The 17,401-nt window shown below is 41.1% G+C and overlaps 1 protein-coding gene across 1 annotated transcript in view; it reads left to right on the forward strand.

Moving 5' to 3' along the window:
• The window catches only part of LOC128738251 (fat-like cadherin-related tumor suppressor homolog), a 589,652-nt gene that overhangs the window by 441,225 nt on the left and 131,026 nt on the right, over positions 1 to 17,401 (forward strand). The window contains exons 5-6 of the mRNA XM_053833248.1: positions 16,553 to 16,659; positions 16,985 to 17,192. Coding sequence (XP_053689223.1) covers positions 16,553 to 16,659; positions 16,985 to 17,192 — 315 coding nt within the window. The remainder of the gene's footprint in view (positions 1 to 16,552; positions 16,660 to 16,984; positions 17,193 to 17,401) is intronic.

The following is a 17,401-nucleotide window of genomic DNA, read 5'->3' on the forward strand; positions in this document are numbered from 1 at the left end:
AACTAATTTTCTTCAGTAGACGTACTTCACTATGAGGTAAATGAATTTTTTTGCAACCTAATAACTTTTTATTTCTCGCTAGACCCATTAAAAATAATTCATATTAGAAGGAAGTAGTAACTTGTATTTACTAGTTATCTTTTTAACTAGCACTAATCTAGTGCTTAGTACTTTCCACAAAAAAATTACTGTGGCATTATATAGCTAAAATTATGAATTTATAAACCAATGTATTTGCCAAATCATTCAAACACTGATTCCGGAGTCTTTCTATACCAAATGTAGTTTAGCAATACATAAAAAACCGATGAAATTCCGTTGCCTGCTTTTCACATTTAGTGTTCTGTTGTCTAATTTTAAATGTTACAAACCATCACTAAACATCATCCTCGACAGCGTAAATTCATCGGCTGTGGGGTCTGCCTGAAATCTACGGCCTCTTCTGGTTTCTTTGCTGAAAATCGTTTTGGCTACTCTTTCATCGGGCATTCCGGCTACGTGCCCAGCCCATCGCAGCTTGCCACACTATACCACCTTTACTCTATATCAGTATATTTGGATGATTGATATCAGGGCCCGACAACGTCACCTTCAATTGTATAGCGTCACACAGCAATGAAGCAGTGAAGCTTCAGATTGGTTTCAGTCAGCGTCAGTGAGGCGGGTTTCACTTCATCATGACTATCGGTTTTAACTTTTCATTTGTACTTTTCTATCAAATATTCAGAAGCAGGCCAACAATTTTGAATGCAAATGAATTGAATTTGAGTTACATTTCTTATAATGCAACGCATATTATAATTAACCCGTTCAATATCGACAAATCGTGCCTGACTTTCAGTCGTCGTTCATTGAAACAGTCACCAACTTCAATTGAAGCTTGCTTGAAACGTTCTGTTCAACAAATGAAGCAAGTCACTTCATGATGAAGCGAAGGCAAGAGAAAGTCAGCTTCATTTATTTGTTTTGACGTTGCCGGGCCCTGATTGATATAGCTCGTGGTTCATGCGTCTGCGCTACACTTCATTTTCCATTTTACCACCAAGTATTGATCGCAAAATTTTACTATCAGAAACCGCAAGCACTTGTCGATCAGCTTCTTTAGCGTTTATGATTTATGTCCGTAAGAGATCACCGGGAGGATTAATGTTCTGTAGAGCGCCAGTTTTTGTGCGAATTTGCAAACTACGGGACTTTAGCTGGCTATGTAATCCGTAGAAAGTCCGATTTGCGGCTGCAATTCATCGTTTTACTTCGCGGCTTACATCGTTGTCGCATGTCACGAGCGTATATGAAGGTACCAAGGCATATGAATTCCTCCACCACTTCATATCGTTCCCCATCCAGCTCCACCTCGATATCAACAGCATTTTGACTCCCATGATTACTGCTAGCAACCATGTACTTCGTATTGGCAATGGTAATGGTAAATCCCAAACTCGCTGCTTTCCATTTAAAAGACCTAAAGGTCTCTTTTACTGCTCTACGGCTACGGTTGATTCCGATAATATCGACGTCATCAACGAAATCAAGAAGCATGTGAAATTTCATGACAATAGTCCCATTCCTTACAACGTTTGCTCTTCGTATTGTACCTTCCAAGCTGTTGAATAGCAGGTTAGAGACTGCATCGCCTTACTTCAGTCCATCCAACGTCTCGAAAGCGGCTAAGGTCCCGAAATTTTGACTCATGATTTTGACCCACCCTGCGTCGCTCGAATCAGCTCAACTTGTTTCGTCGGAAAACCGTGTTCTAGTTTTATCTGCCACATTTCATTTGACTGAATCATACGCCGCCTTAAAACCACAAACAGATGATGAGTTTATAAGTTGACTTCCGGAACTTGTCTAGTAAAAGACGCAAGGTAAACAACTGGCCCGTCGAAAACCGACCTCATGAAAACCAGCTTGGTACTAGTCGACGAAGGGTTCCGCTAACGAACTCAGTCTACAGAACAGAATGCTGGAGAGCACCATATAGGTAGAATTGAGCAACGAAATGCATCGATAGGTTTTACGCTCGAGTCTAAAAATTCAGATCCTCACAATGATCCGGTGGATTGCTTCGTACAGCCGAGATGCTTCCGGTGGTTTGCTTCCCGCCCTTAGAAGTTCAGCCGGGATATCATCCTTCTCAGCAGCCTTACCATTTTTCAGCTCACTGATTGCCTTCTTATCCACCACCTGTGTTGGTGGCTCCCATAAAGTAAATATTGCATCATCACGTTCTTTCCATTTTTTTAAGCGGTAAAGGTCGGCATGGGCTTACTGACTTGCAGGGGTTGGAAAAGAAGCTACAATCCACCAAAAAGATCCTAATTAGCTTGAACTAATTTTAGGTTAATTTATTCAATTTAAAAATCGGAATGAAGATTTTCACTGAATTTTTAGTGCACAAAAGTAGGAGAATCATTATATTATATTCGCATAAAATTAATATTTTTTTAGAAACGGTGGTTCTACAATTGATGGAGGGACGGTAGGGGAAAGTAATATTTTTTTTTGGTGTGGAGGGGAAAGAGTGGGAAGGTGAGGGAGGGGGGGTGGTAGCTACGTTCAACAAGTAGTCGTTATGACTCCTACCTTTTGTCTGGAATGTGCATGGGTCGAACCAAGCTATACTCTAAGATTATAACCGGATTTGAACCCACAACACCCGCCAGGGCATGTGGCTCGCTAGTACCCGTGTACCTATGAACCACAGAGGCGCTGAACAAAAGGAGAAGGCAAAACCCACTTATCAAGGTAGCGACGCGTCTAGTTGGGTTTTAGATACAAATTGTGCCTCTTCCTCCGTCTACTGTAGATAACCACCGACCGAGAAGTTCAAATCTAACTTGTTTTTACTTTCAGGACGACGACAGTATGCAGGCCCTTACGACTTGAAGGGTCTGCGTGTGACGTTATTAGTCCGTCAGCGTGTTAGACCCGCGATTCTCAGAGCGGGTTTTTCGGAGAAAGGCTCCGTTCCGCGGGTCTAACACGCTGGCGGACGAACAACATTACACGCAGTACCTTGCAAGTCGTAAGGGCCTGCATAGTGTCGTCGTCCTGAAAGTAAAAACAAGTTAGATTTAAACTTCTCGGTCGGTGGTTATCTACAGTAGACGGAGGAAGAGACACAATTTGTGTCTAAAACCCAACCAGATTTTCACTACTTTCCCCAAACGTCCCTCCATCAATTGTAAAACCTCCGTTTCTAAAAAAATATTAATATTAATGCCTGACTGCATTTCAAGGTCAAAGACAAAACACAAGTTCGCATAAAATTGATTTTAGGCTTTTATAAATCATTTTTAGGAGTGCAAATCGAAAAATTCCAGAGTGAAAATCTATTGAATGGTTAGTACCTCTGGAAGTGCTGAAAACTCTTTCAGTGACCTCAAGTTACAGTTTAAATTGCTTCGGTTTTTCGATACGAGTTTAAAGTTTAGAATATCGGTTATTTTATTGGAACATATCTTCGATACTTTTTTGAGCAGTCTATGAAAAAAAATTCCTATCCCTGTATCGTTCAGCACCCACACGTGAAGATCGTCAATTTCAGGCTCATCCAATAAAAGCCTCTTAAAGCATTGGGAACTGTGGAAGATGTGACTTAGCATCTCTACGCAATTGTGATCGTGTTATGCTTTATCCCGTTTCAAATCACACTTAATAAAAATACCTAGGTCCAGTAACTTTACCCGCTGAACGCTGGAATCCTTAGGCCAGTTCCAAAGTTCAACAGATCTTTGGGAATCAACATCACTTATTATGTCTTGAATTTCTAAGTGGTAGTCGGAAGGAGTCAAGTCTGGTGAGAAAGCCGCACGTGAAGAACCAATCAGATTTCTTAAGCATTTCCTTGACCGGTTTGATAGTGTGTAATGGAGCATTGTCTTGCCGCAAAATCACTTTGTATTGCCTTTTATGGTTTTCTAATCGTTTTTCACCCAAAGCTTAGTACAAATCGATAATTTGTTGTTGGTAGCGTTTAGTATCAACGGCTTCGATGGGTTTGAAGCTCATAGTATATCCAATCAAATACAAAGCATTGTCTTTCGTCCATTTGCTGCAGTGCTACCGCTGTTGATGGATCCTCTGGAGTTACCCAAGAACTTTATCGCTTAATGACTTACTTAGTTAGCCTACCGACTTATTACAACGCTTGTGTAACGTAATTCTTCCTTCTAGTTCGGTCCACGGTCTCCAGTTCCACGGGTACCCAGTGCTCGCCAGATGTCACTTCACCTGGTCGTGCCATTTCAGTCGCTGTGCCCTTCTACGTCTGGTTCCTGCCGGATTCAACGCGAAAACCATTTTTACAGGGTAGTTGTCCGACATTCTAGCAATATGCCCTGCCTAACGTATGCAGTTTTAGCCATTTTCAGAATAATGGGATCACCGTAAACTCTTTTCTCTGAAATAAATATTTGGACAGATAGCTTCAACAATACCCCACAAATCAGACGGTTTTTAACCTAAAATCAGTTATATCTTATTAATTAATACAGATAAAGCAAAACAGTCTTCAGCAAAAATATTTCTTTTTTATGTGCAAAATGTTTTCTAGAAAACCACATTGAGCTATCTGTTGAAATAAACATGTTACAAGAAGAAATGTGATTTGAGGGATCGTTTATAAACAAAGGTCTATTGCTAGAAATGGGTAAAAGGTAGAAGAACAGACTAACAGACGTAACACTGGAGCCTCATTCCATCGTCAATAAAAACGATTATTTCAAATTTTCTCTTAAGTCAAGACTCAGACAACCGTCGCTGCGCGAGAACGCAAGTCGCCTGCGCTGGCGCTGTTGTCAGATAATATATAAGTAAATTTATTGCATTGCTAAATTTATAGCAACCTACTCTGCGCAGCGCGAAGACTGCACCAGGTGATGCTAGTATTTTTTACCAGTTTTAGGGGTGTCATTGAAACGATGTTTTGTTAGAAAATTTATTCGAAGCGTTACGTTTGCTAGTCTGTGGTAGAAGTTTGAAATTTTCAGAATAATTACTTAAAATTGATTTATCTTTAATATTTTGAAACCAAAAAGGTGAAAAAAAAATTACTCAAAAAGTATTACTTAAATTGTTGTTAAAGTAACACCTAAATATTAGACGACTCCTTCAAAAGATGCATCATTTTTTCATTCGAAAAGTTGCCGAAGACCACATTGAGCTGAGACATGGCGTTAAACCGCAAATATTTTTGTCCCGGAATTTTGATTTCTGGCCCATAATGACATGTCCGGTTTCGGTGTATTCATTCATTCTCGCATGGCCCGGCAATGCATTCTGAGATCAATGCGAGCAAGCTTTCTTGCAGAATAGAGCAGCGACATCTAAACTAATTTTTGCGTTACTATTTCGGAAACAGAAGCCAAATGCAAATTTCGATGTCATTCTGAAGATGGTGAAAACCAAAACCGCACTTTTTAGGACACCCGTTTAAATAAAATTGAAAACAGTACACAATTTATACCATTGATATTCAGTGATTAAAACTTTTAGGCACATTGTCAATATTTGATATCAGTAAATCATTTTTTAAATTATGTAATGTAAATCCCAAACCATATAGGCATGATTATCAATACCAATCCATATTTTTCAAATAGGATAAATTTACCTCTTTGGACAAATTCAGTTAGTCTATGAAAGTCTCCAAGTACTACGCCCTATACGCATAAAAAATAACGGCAAACTTTCATAGCAACACTTGTATTAGTTGGTAAACTCAAACACCCTGTATGGCAGTAGCTGCTGTCTATAGACTTATAACGCTCCGCAGAGGGAATCATCTTCTTCTTACGAGGATGGCCTTGTCGCGTCATGCCGTAATAATGGCAAACACTGAGCTCCCGGGGATAATCCCCGACTATTTTCTATAGTTGGCAAAATTATGACTGAGACGGTGCAAGAAAAGGAAATTAAAAAATGTATATAAAGCCACATTAATCTGCCGATAACAATGTGCCCAACTGTAGGAAAAAAGAAGAAGAAATGTCTTCCTCTAGCTTCCTCTAGCCTGGTTGCTTCCAGTCAGTCTGAGCTGCTTTAACTTCAGGTTTGCTTGAGTAAAAGTTGGAGATATCAAAAAAAGAAAAAGATTACAACAACTATGAATCAGTGATTTAACTACGAGTATCGACGTACATCTTACACTTTAACTATAGTTGGTTTTAATCCAACGTAAAAGAAACGGATCTGTCTCGAAAGTGCTTCTTTGTGCAAATTTCACACATCGTGTACTTATTTCGTCAACCTTGTGAAGAAACGGATACCAGCATGAATAAATAAAGATATTACCCGTCCCACATTTACTTTCATAAATTATAATTCACTTTGCATCCACTGATAGCAGCATTAGTGTTTCATCTTTCTTGAAAATTTCTCAATTTCCCGTGACTAACGCACATTTTCTGCCGAAAATGAGATCGTCACAAATTGCCGAATCCCGTGACAACACACGAGCTAAATTAGTTTTTCTTTTGTTTCAAAACGTTGCGCGTGGATTTTTCTTTGTCAAATGTATGCAAATCCTTCGCGTCGGGAATTTAGTCACGTTACGGGGAGGCTGTCGTGGATGATTTTCGTTTCCCTGCGTCTTTCAGATCGCGCTTCCGGAAAAACCCGGAACAAAGAAAGCCGTCGGGTACCCGCGCACCCGCGCCGAAAACTGCTGTCATGTAGCAAAAGATAAGGCGCTTTTTACATCCTTCATCGGCCCCAAACACGTATGTATGTGGGGCCGCCTCAGTTCCATTGCTGGTTGGCTGCCAGCTGTGACCGTGCGATACGCGAAAGTTCGTGCAGTTCCACCTTAGAGCACTTTCCAGAAGCAGAAATATGGTTTTACGGTGGCAAAAAAAAGAATGAAGAATTCGTGTGTAAATTCTGACGAAAGACACTTATTGAAGGGTCCTTATGCATACCAAATGACTCATGGAAAAAAAAGTTGTATGTACAATACAAGTGCTTTGTGCACTCTTTCCTGCTTTCATGTTTTACGATCCGAAACTGTAACTATTACACTCAACCACCCACCTTGCACGGGGAATAATAATTCGATATAAAATCCGAAACCGAGTGCCTGCCTAGAGAAAGCCGGTAAACATTATTATGGACTTCGAAACTCGCTTGAGACCGTCATCATCAGGCACTAGTACGGATGCTTCCGCCCCATCGCCGTGAGAGGATTCACATGTAAAGGTGCAGCCGGTAATGAGGGCACTTGTTATCGGCGCTAAAGGAGGGAAACGATGAGTAATGCGGGTGGTATAATAATGTTAACAACTTGAAGCGGTTGTTATTTCGGTATAATTTTTTGAAGCTTTTTATTCTGCCCTTTTGTAGCCGATGTTAGTTGCAGGTTTCCGCGCTACGCGTTCCAATCTAGGCGGGAACGTAGGCAGACCCAGCAAACTGAATATAATTCTCACGACTTTACATATAAGTATTATGGGCGAAGTTAGTCCATGTCAGATGCTTTGATTAAAGCTGTGACCGCGTTCGATGTGTTAACCTGACCAAAAACTGATAAGCCATTTCGGAGGAGCACGGAGGAAGTTTTCGAATTGACCCCGTCTACGCCACCGACAAACTGTGCCAACAACCTCTCTAGCAGCATACATATTCATAAGCCGATTTCGCCATAGGTAAGGAGCTCGTTCGTTGGTTGCATTTGATGGCACTAAAGCTGCTCCGCGTCCGCGTCCGTACCGTACGTCGGTTGACTCAGGGCGTGTCGTGTCGAGATAGGATCGCGCTTTTCCTCATGTTTCAGGGAAAAGTGAAATGTGACGTGTTTCGGAAGAACGAAACGGATGAGAATATCGCGTATGCTTCAATAATTCTCCATATCGTGCCGCTGGCTTTTCCTGCTGCTGCTACTGTTGCGTTGTTGTCGCTCCTGGTGGTGCGCGTCCTGTAGCATGCGAAATGAGCGCTACGTGGCAAGCACTATTACGGTACGACCTTCATCATCGGTCGCTGGTAGGCAGGCAAACAGGCAGGCAGGCAGCAAACTGTGCCGTCTTACTTTAGCTCTCGCCGTCTGCTCAGGTAATGGCTGCATCCAACAAATACCTGAACTGAACTGAACTGAACTGGCGTGTTTGGGGGAACATCCTGACCGGACTGGCCGACGCGCCAGGAGGATGGCACACCGCACCGGTGAGCGCATTTTGTTTTGGCAGGCATATAACAATGCGATGGTTGTTTCCATTAGCTTCACCGTTTCTGGTGTTGGGCTGCGTTTCGCGTGCACTTGCTGAGTGATTGTTTTTCATCCTCGTCGAGAAGTTAAGTATCATTGACTTGTGTGTTTTTTTTGGAAAGGATTGTAACAAGTAGTGGTGGTCGTACTTTACCGGTAGAAACAGCATCAACCAGGTCCTACACATGAGCATCCTGTATCTAGCGTTGATATTCGCACCCGACGTATCAAACCAAAGTGACGACCATTCATTCCCCGGAAGAATAGTGGCGAGGGAAGAGCTGTCATGTATGAATGTAGCACGTCGTTGTCAGAGGTATTAATATTGTAAGTATTTTGCTGGTTGCCGGAGACGGGTGAAAGACCGCAGCGCTCTAGGATGGGCTTTTGATTCAACAAATGAGCCTCTTGAGGCAGCATCCGGTTGCTTCGTCGGAGAAGGGTTGAATATTGTAGAACGAGAATGTTGAATTAGAAGACAATCGCTTTGCGGTTAGTGAAAATATAGGTATCTACGGCAAATGAATGGCGCCAACAGCATAATCTGCTAAGCTCCCTTATCAAATTATTCAGTTGTTGTGTTTTGTGGCTTTCAGAATTCAGTGCCGCACACATGGATGGTCTAACGTAGTTTATAGGTAGTATTAGTTGTATTTTATTTCCGTTTGACACGACTGCTCAACACTCGACTATAATTATCATTTTATTATAAAAAAAACTATTTCCACATCTATCTGGCTTCTGGAACTACAATCAACCGATTCACCATTATTGTAGATTACATAATTCAATGCATGCAGTGCTAGTTGGTGTCCTTCAGTGCATACGGATACGATTGATAAACGTAAATTGCTACCGGTAGTGCAAGTATTTCAAAAGTACGAATTTTATGTGAAGCTGCTAACTGAAAAACTTTAGCTGCCCACGTTGCTGATGATGCTTTTTTATTTTTCGGCTCACGAAACATATTTTGTGGTCACTCCCAGTGTCCTAAAAATGATATATTACAATAATCGCATCGGATACATCGAACCAATTGAGGTTATGAACGGTTATACCTCGATATACAGCTCGAGGTTGCCTGTCATGTACAATGCAATAGTAGAAGAGGCCAGTATGTTAAGTTCTTTTAATATATAACAATGGTATTATTAACAAAATTATTCTAATATCGATTTGTTATGAAACCAAGAACAACTCACTATGTTTAAAAAAAAAATTGTGGATAATTTGCACATACATCCTGGCTAAATCGTTACACCACTTGATTATTTAATTAATTAGTTTTCCGTTCTAAGACTGCCTGTCGCAACCCTTTGTTGCGTCGCACCAACACATCCAACTGGAGCGATGGTAAGCACCTTTCGTGTACTACTCTTGTTCGCATGACGAGCATGACGTGCAGTCAGCGTGCGTCGGCAACGTTGTTAAAATGTCAGTGGTGGAAAAGATAAACAAAACTGAATATATTTAGTCGAGCTCGTAAGTGAATCTACAAGAATAGTTGTTGGCTACTTTCCTTGTTGATATAAAACTTACAGGTTGTATCACAGTAATAAAACTTACAATTAATATTGCAGTGATAAAACTTCTAACTAAAAGTAAACTTTAAAAGCTTATTAGTATAGTAGGGCGCTATCTTATTAACTAGTGATACGGACAACAAGCGTAAGGTTAGTACCTACATGCAGTAATCGACAGTATCAGGACTAGATTATTACATTGACATTGACATTACATTTGCTGGTCGGAAAAAACGAAGATCGATGCTAAAGCCCATCACAAAATAAACACACTTGACACAAGAAAGGGTATTGTTTCCACAACATTGAAGGGACACTAAACATAAACTTTCTTACACCAAACTTTAACACACTCGTTATGTTCATAAACGTAATTCAAGGTGTCTAACAGTATGAACAACACAAATCAAAACAAACGTTGTCAAGTTCATAAATCGCGAAGTCGTCGAAATTGGCTAGATCGACCGTTTTCAAACCATGAGCAGCATACATGATCATAGTATGTCGACAGGATCATAGCAAGCATCGTAACCCAATTAACAATTCTAAGTTTTATTGCGTTCCTGTGGAGGTTTTCATTACCAATTTTTTAAAACCACTTGTGCCTCCCAGTTGGCGTCGAGGTATGATGCTGGCCTAATAAGCCAGTCGTCGTATGTTCGAGTCTCGGCTGGGAGAGGCTGTTAGACTCAATAGGGTCGTAGCAACTGGCCCTGCAATTGTCCTGTACTCTAGCAGCTGGCTGCAAAGTCTGTCGTATAAAAACAGAACTTCAAGTTTCGGTAACGGAATTTAGCACCTAAGCTTTGCTTTGCTTTTGCTTTTTTTTTTCATAAAACTAATAACAAAACTATGAACTCCACCAGAACTTCCTGATGATCGCTATAAAGCTGCCCTAGCCCTCTGAGGCGACGGGCCCACTCTCAAGAAGGTTTTTATAACCTCTTTAGAAATCAGGTTATTAGCTTAAATAATCGTATCACATTGTGCAGAAAGCATCAATAAGACCAATTATGAATTTCGCTGCTTGGTAGCTACCACCGCCATAATTGCAGCCGTTGGTTTGCAGCATATGCCCATTAAATTTCATAGTGCATATTTATATGATAGGTGGATAAAATTGACGCGACATCGAAATTTTTCAATTTTGGAAAACTGGTTGTTTTAACGAAATAAATATATTAGCATGTACTTTGTTCTAGTCGTATTTACCTTTAACCCTTTTTTTCTGCTTTGCGCTTTAGTCTGGAGACTGTTCAGCCACCGCCACAGATGTTCATGTCATCGGCAAAGCAGACGAATTGATCGGGTTTGTTTTGTTGATATCCGCTCGGTTCATAAGACCTTGTAGTGCTATGTTAAACAGCAGGTATTAGAGACCATCACCTTGACGAAGCCCTCTGTGTGATTCGAATGAAATTGACTGTCCACCCGAAATCCGAACACATCACAGTGTACCATCCTTCGTAGATTAAATCAGTTTGATGCGCTTCCTGGGGAAGCTGTTTTCGTCTGTAGTACTTTCCGGTTGATGGTATCATATGCGGCTTTGAAGTCAACGAACAAATGTTGCGTATGAACTCTGTATTTTCGCCCTTTTTGGAGTATCTGCCCCAGTGATCTGATGATCCGTTGTAGACCGACCTTTGACGGAACCGGCTTGATAAGTTCCCATAAATCTGTTCGCAATTACCCAGCTAGTATTTTCATATGTATAAAAAAGTTAAAAATCAGCATTACGTACATATATACATGCTAATAAATCGTATTTGATGCGGCAAAACTGGCATATTCGTACTATTTTGGAGGCGATATACGTGATGAGGAATAAATATACGCGTGTCAGCTATATAAGTAATTATATACAATACTATCCGATTAAGCCCGGCTCGCTCCATGCTGCTATACGGTTCTGTGCTGAATATCGTATGTGTGTCAGTTACTGTCATTACATACGACAGAAAATCAACTTGGGCGCACTTTATTAAGCATTAGTTACTACTCCGAGTATATTAAGAGATATTTACGATAATTTTTGTACTTTGTTATACGAGTTGGTTCTGGCTGGGTAATGATGCTCGGCGGAAAATGATTTGATAAAGCACTTAATAGGTGGCACTAAGTACGTTGACCGCACGATAGTTCTCACAGTTCAACTTGTTGTCCTTTTTGTAGATCGGGCAGATAACCTCATCTTTCCACTCCCCCGGTAGCTATACCGTATCCCAAATTCCAATAATTAGTTGGTGCATACAAAGCGTCAGCTTTTCAGGTCCCATTTTAATAAGCTTCGTACGGATGCCATCTTTCCCAGATGGTTTATTTTTTTTTAGCTGCATGATGGCCTCTTTAACTTCGCCTCTTCCCCGTTTCAACACCGTCGAAATCACTTTCTTCGCCACCTGGGATCTCCGCCTGGGCGCCATTCAGCTGTTCATCGAAGTGCTGCTTCCAGCTATCGGCCAGCTCACGACCGTCCGTCAAAATACTGCCATTCTTATCCCGACACATTTCGGCTTGCGGTACAAAGCCTTTGCGAGATCCATTTGGTTTCTGGTAGAACTTTAGCGTTTCTTGAGAACAATGCAGCCGCTCCATCTCTGCATATTCCTGCTCTTCTAGGTAGCGCTTTTTCTCCCGAAATGTTTGTTTCCGCTGCATCTTCTTCTGTTTGTGTCTTTCTACGTACTTTAAAATTTTTGGGTTGGCTTTCGGTTACGGCTTACGTGCTAAAATATTTATTTTCCGTTTACAGTCGACGTTTCAAGAAATATCCCCTCATCTTCAGGACAGAACGTATAGAAATATTTCTTTTGTCAAGTGGATTGTGTCATTGCAATGTGGAAAGCTTGTTATTCTACAACAGGTTTTACCCGGGCACATGGAACACAGATTGTATAATCAATGCACATTGCAATGACAGCGGAGAATTACTACAGAGATGTCGAAACAACGGGGTATTTCTTCAAAAAGGACATCGATTCACTCAACTGCCCTCAATTCTGTCCAATTAAAAAATATTAGGCAATTATCAAACAGAAGTTGGAAAGTGCAAACGTGATTTGAGATCCAACAGAGATGAAGAGATGGTGTCTTACTGCAAGCCGCTTACTTACGTTTAACGTCATTGGGAATTATTCAAATGCAAAAATATATATATATTTAACCTGCACATCTAATATATTTTTAAAGCTTAATGCATCATGCATATACATAAACTTGCTATAACTATCTGCAGTTTACATGTCAACAAAAGTGATTGTGAAAAGATCAGTAGCACAAATAGTTTCAATTTTTGGAACGACAGCTCTAAGATAACACTAAGCATCCCTTACCGTCATCACTGTTTCCATTTATTGCGCAACTAAATTAGCATTGCTCAAAGCTCAAAGGCAGCTGTCACTAGCACACAGCTGGATATGACACCTACGGAAGCCAACAGGTCAACTGTAGCACAGTATCGTCCCATCTAAAGGAACACTCAACGACGTGCTTACAAATAGCCCATCATCTTCCGCTCGGCTATAACATTTCATCCCCAAAGGTAATATATCGCAAGAGAAGTTTCATCCCCGGCTTATCCTTTTCTTACAATTGTTGGTCCCTGTAATGGAAAAATTACTATCATTCTTCATTCGATCGATTTCAAAGCATCCCTCCGTAATTTTAAATAGAATACGTCGTTACACCACACTAGCTATCGCAGCTCCGACGACCGGAATTGGCTCCCGGGGACCGTCCTGCTTTGCAGTGTGTGCACTCCGGATCCGGTCTCTCAGGACCAATAATAATATATGACTATTACAATGATGGCCCATTCAATACCGTTCTCATGTTATCTCCTCTTTTACATAATCTTCCACGTCGGTCGGACCGTTCCGTACAAGGCGGCAAACATTCAACTGCTGTCCGCTCGGTCGACGTCTCTGACAAAAAAGAGGCACCATTATGTGATTCTGATAATGATAATACATTATCCCACATTATCTGCAGAGATAAATGCTCTGACTCGAGCAAGAAGAGAGAACTATATCCTTGCTATTCGGTTATGCTGTCACGAGTTTGCTGTTCTCCTGCTCCGGAAGGGATAAACGATGGTTGGTTGGTTGGAAATCGGTAGTTTTCTTCGCTTTTTGTCAAGGATTCGATTCAACTTTTGAATAAGCAAAAACATTGTTGGCTTATGGAAGACGGTGCGTGCGGTGGGTGTAAATAAACTGCCACAGAAACACCGTCATCGCCGTCGTCACCCAACATGGAAAGCCCCCGCTGCTGTTGTAGCACCGCTAACCAATCATCGTGCCTGTGCAAGCAATGCTGCGCCCTGAGCTGGACAGAAAAAGTCGGTCATTCAACGGAAAGAACAACATTTCTCTGTGATATGGCAAAAAGTTGATCACAATGACAACCGGCAGCAGCAGCAGCAGTGCCAGACGCGAGTCCTACGCGGCTAACAAAACCAAAGGTAATCCTCCTAACAGTGGATGTTTGCCGTCTTTGAATTGCCGATTCTAAATAGAATATTGTACGACTTTTAATCAAATCGCTTAATTCTGAAACCAAACTGTAACCATCCACGGTCAGGAACACAACCCCTTAACTTCTGTTGGCCAAGTTAGATTTCACTTTTTTTTTACGTCCAGTCCGTTCGGCGGTTTTGCATCCGTCGTTTGAGCCTTTGCCTAAACGTGTTAATATATGTAGATGACCCATGGAAGTGACGGCTGCCTTGATCGTGTGAATCCTAGCGGCTGAGCATTTTTGCCGTCGTATTCAAAGTGGGAGTCAAATAAATGAGTTCTGCTATATTTCCTTTGTCATTGCCAGCACTCGACATGCTCACGTCTAGCGTATAGAGCGACAGAGGACGGTCGCTCTTCTTCGACTGATAGAACGAGAATCCTTGATTGAACTGCTATCTGCTTTCGATGGGTGTAGGCTTGTCGTCGAGATATGCGATTGATTGCAGTAAAAGCCTTGCATGACGCTTTTCCTTATTATTGCAAAGTTTTCGTGGCAGGTTTGCCGTACAGAAAGATTCAACATTCAACTTCTATCAAAGCAATGAAATACATCAGTTCTACCATAAACTTAGTACTTTTACACGTCTGGTTTGATGCTACAAATTGAAAAAAATTGCAAACTTTTATATTATAACGGAAACGCTCCAAACTCGATTTGGATAGACAAATAACAGTTCCATCAAAAAGATTTTATTAAACCATAAACATTCGCTGCTCTGCAAACAACACATAGGGGAATTATGTATAACGTGCCCCCCGTGGCCAATGTGCCCCCCCTTCGTTTTTCGCTAAACAAGCGAAATTAAAATGCAAAACCACCCAGAAACCATAGTATTTGATGGAACTAGCCTACTATGCAAGTATGACAGTTGTCACATGCTGTAAAAACAAAACAAAAATAAATTTGTTTTTGAGCAGCTTCCGATGTAACTTTTGGCGTCATTTCCATAAGCTATTTTCTTGTCAAAATCTGTAAATAACCGGTTGTTGCGATTCGATTGCGTAAAGTGAACTTCAAAATGACATCCCTGCTAAAAATAACGGTATGAAACGCTTGACTTGCTTTAACATTTAATATTTTTTCAAATAAGTAAAAGCAGGCCAAAATGCCCCACTTGCGGTGGTGCAATTTGCCCCCCTTGCAAATGTGGCTTTAAAACTATGTAAACAGATCTAAGTTGAAGTCGATTGCCATTATTTAATTCAATTAGTATTGTAGAGTAACCGTGGTGGGAATAATTTATTACCAACGTCCAAATTCTAGGTAATTCAACTACCCGGTACAAAACGCCACAGCTGCGTATAATGTGCCCCATGCAGAAAAGAAAAAGTGCACCAGAAGGCCGAAACTAGGTTTATTTTACATAAAATAACGATATTTTGCAAAACAAAGGAAATAGTTTTACTTTCTACAAAATAGAGTTGGTCTGTCACTGGTAGAAATACTCAAATTACCGCATTGGGCATATTATACCGCAGGTGGGGCATTTTACCCCGCGCAGACGAGAAACACAACATTTAGGTGCTTTTATTAAATAATTCCTAGCATGTTTATTCCACAATACTAAATGAAATAAACAATTGCAATTGGTTGTCAGCTTAAGTACCAACATATACACGTAGTTGTAACGTTAATTTGGGGAAGTATAACGGAGATATATCCATTTATTCTTAGGGGGGGCACATTATACACTTTTCCCCTAAAAACTGCACATTCCCAAATTTTCCCGCATCCATCTTTCTATTTCCCAAAGCAAATCACTGAATGATTGCCTAATGCGAACTGCTTTTCATCGCCATATTTTATCGGATGCATTTCTGCTTCGCGTCCCGAACAATGATGCCCATCAATCAATGCCAGTGAGTTTATCCCGAAAACACGACCTACTTCCTGCCTGTTTGGATTCGCTTAGTACGGATTGTGCTGTGCTCTCTCTCTCTCTCTCTCTCTTTTTCTGTCTCTCCGGTCGCAACCTGCAAGCAAGCTCAGTTGCAAATCCCCCTTTGAAACCCGGGAAAACATTACTCGCTGCGCACAACTAAGCCCGAAATTCCGATGGGTGAATAAATTTTCCAACTGTGCAACTATGTGCAATACATTTCGCGAAAACTTTCACATCAACGACCGGTAATAGAAAATGCAATAAATCAATTTTGACTCGTACCCATCACCACACAGTTACCCACAATGCTCCTTACCAGCAGCCAGCCGCTCCCGGTGTGTGAGATGGCTCAGCATGATTGAGGTTTATTGAATCTGATAAAAATTTTCGCTCTTTTCATTCTCTTTCACACGTGCACAGGTGTCATACGGACGCTGTCCTCGCTGGATTTGGAGTCTAAACCCAACTACTGGCTGACGGTTTGTGCCCAGGATCAGGCGGTGGTGCCGCTGCATTCGTGTGTTCAGGTAAGTACGAACCCCCTTCGGAACGATACGGTGGCACATTGCTGCGCATTGGCTTATCCATTATTTTGAGACACTGTCAGGAATGTGCACTGTCAATGGCAGTAATGGAATTTCCTTATGAGAATATGTGCCGAGCACCCTCCCGTGCACTGCTGATGATAATAATATGATTGGACTGGAAAAAACATAAACCAATTCGTTAACTCCTGCTTTCTATAATTGAAATAGTTGAACAACATCCAATGCCAATGGACAATTTAAACAACACACTTCGAACTACTAGTAATTGGACTGATAATATTTTTTTTTACCCTTTTTCATCTAGGTTTTCATTCAATTGCAAAACGAGAACGATAATGTCCCACTTACGGAGGAAGCCGTCTATTATCCGTCCGTACAGGAAAGCAGTCCGAATGGAGAAAAAGTACTCCAGCTGATTGCCGAGGACCGGGATATCGACCCACTGCAGCAGATTTCCTACCGTATAATTTCCGGCAATCAAGCGGGCTACTTCGCCATTAACAGCACAAGTGGTAAGTACCGTCGAGAGTACGGAACTCCCGACGATTAATTATTCCAGCGTATTGTTATCGCCCTTTATTCTTCGGGAATTCACCTGCTAGATAACGACAATCGGTTACACGGCTGCCAAGATAGAGAACACATTTAAAATTCAATTATTTTCCTATGAAAGTCAACAGGACAATAAGCTATTAATATTGAGCAAGTCGTTTCACTTGAA

The sequence above is a fragment of the Sabethes cyaneus genome, chromosome 2 (assembly GCF_943734655.1).
Source record: "Sabethes cyaneus chromosome 2, idSabCyanKW18_F2, whole genome shotgun sequence".
NCBI lineage: Eukaryota > Metazoa > Arthropoda > Insecta > Diptera > Culicidae > Sabethes > Sabethes cyaneus.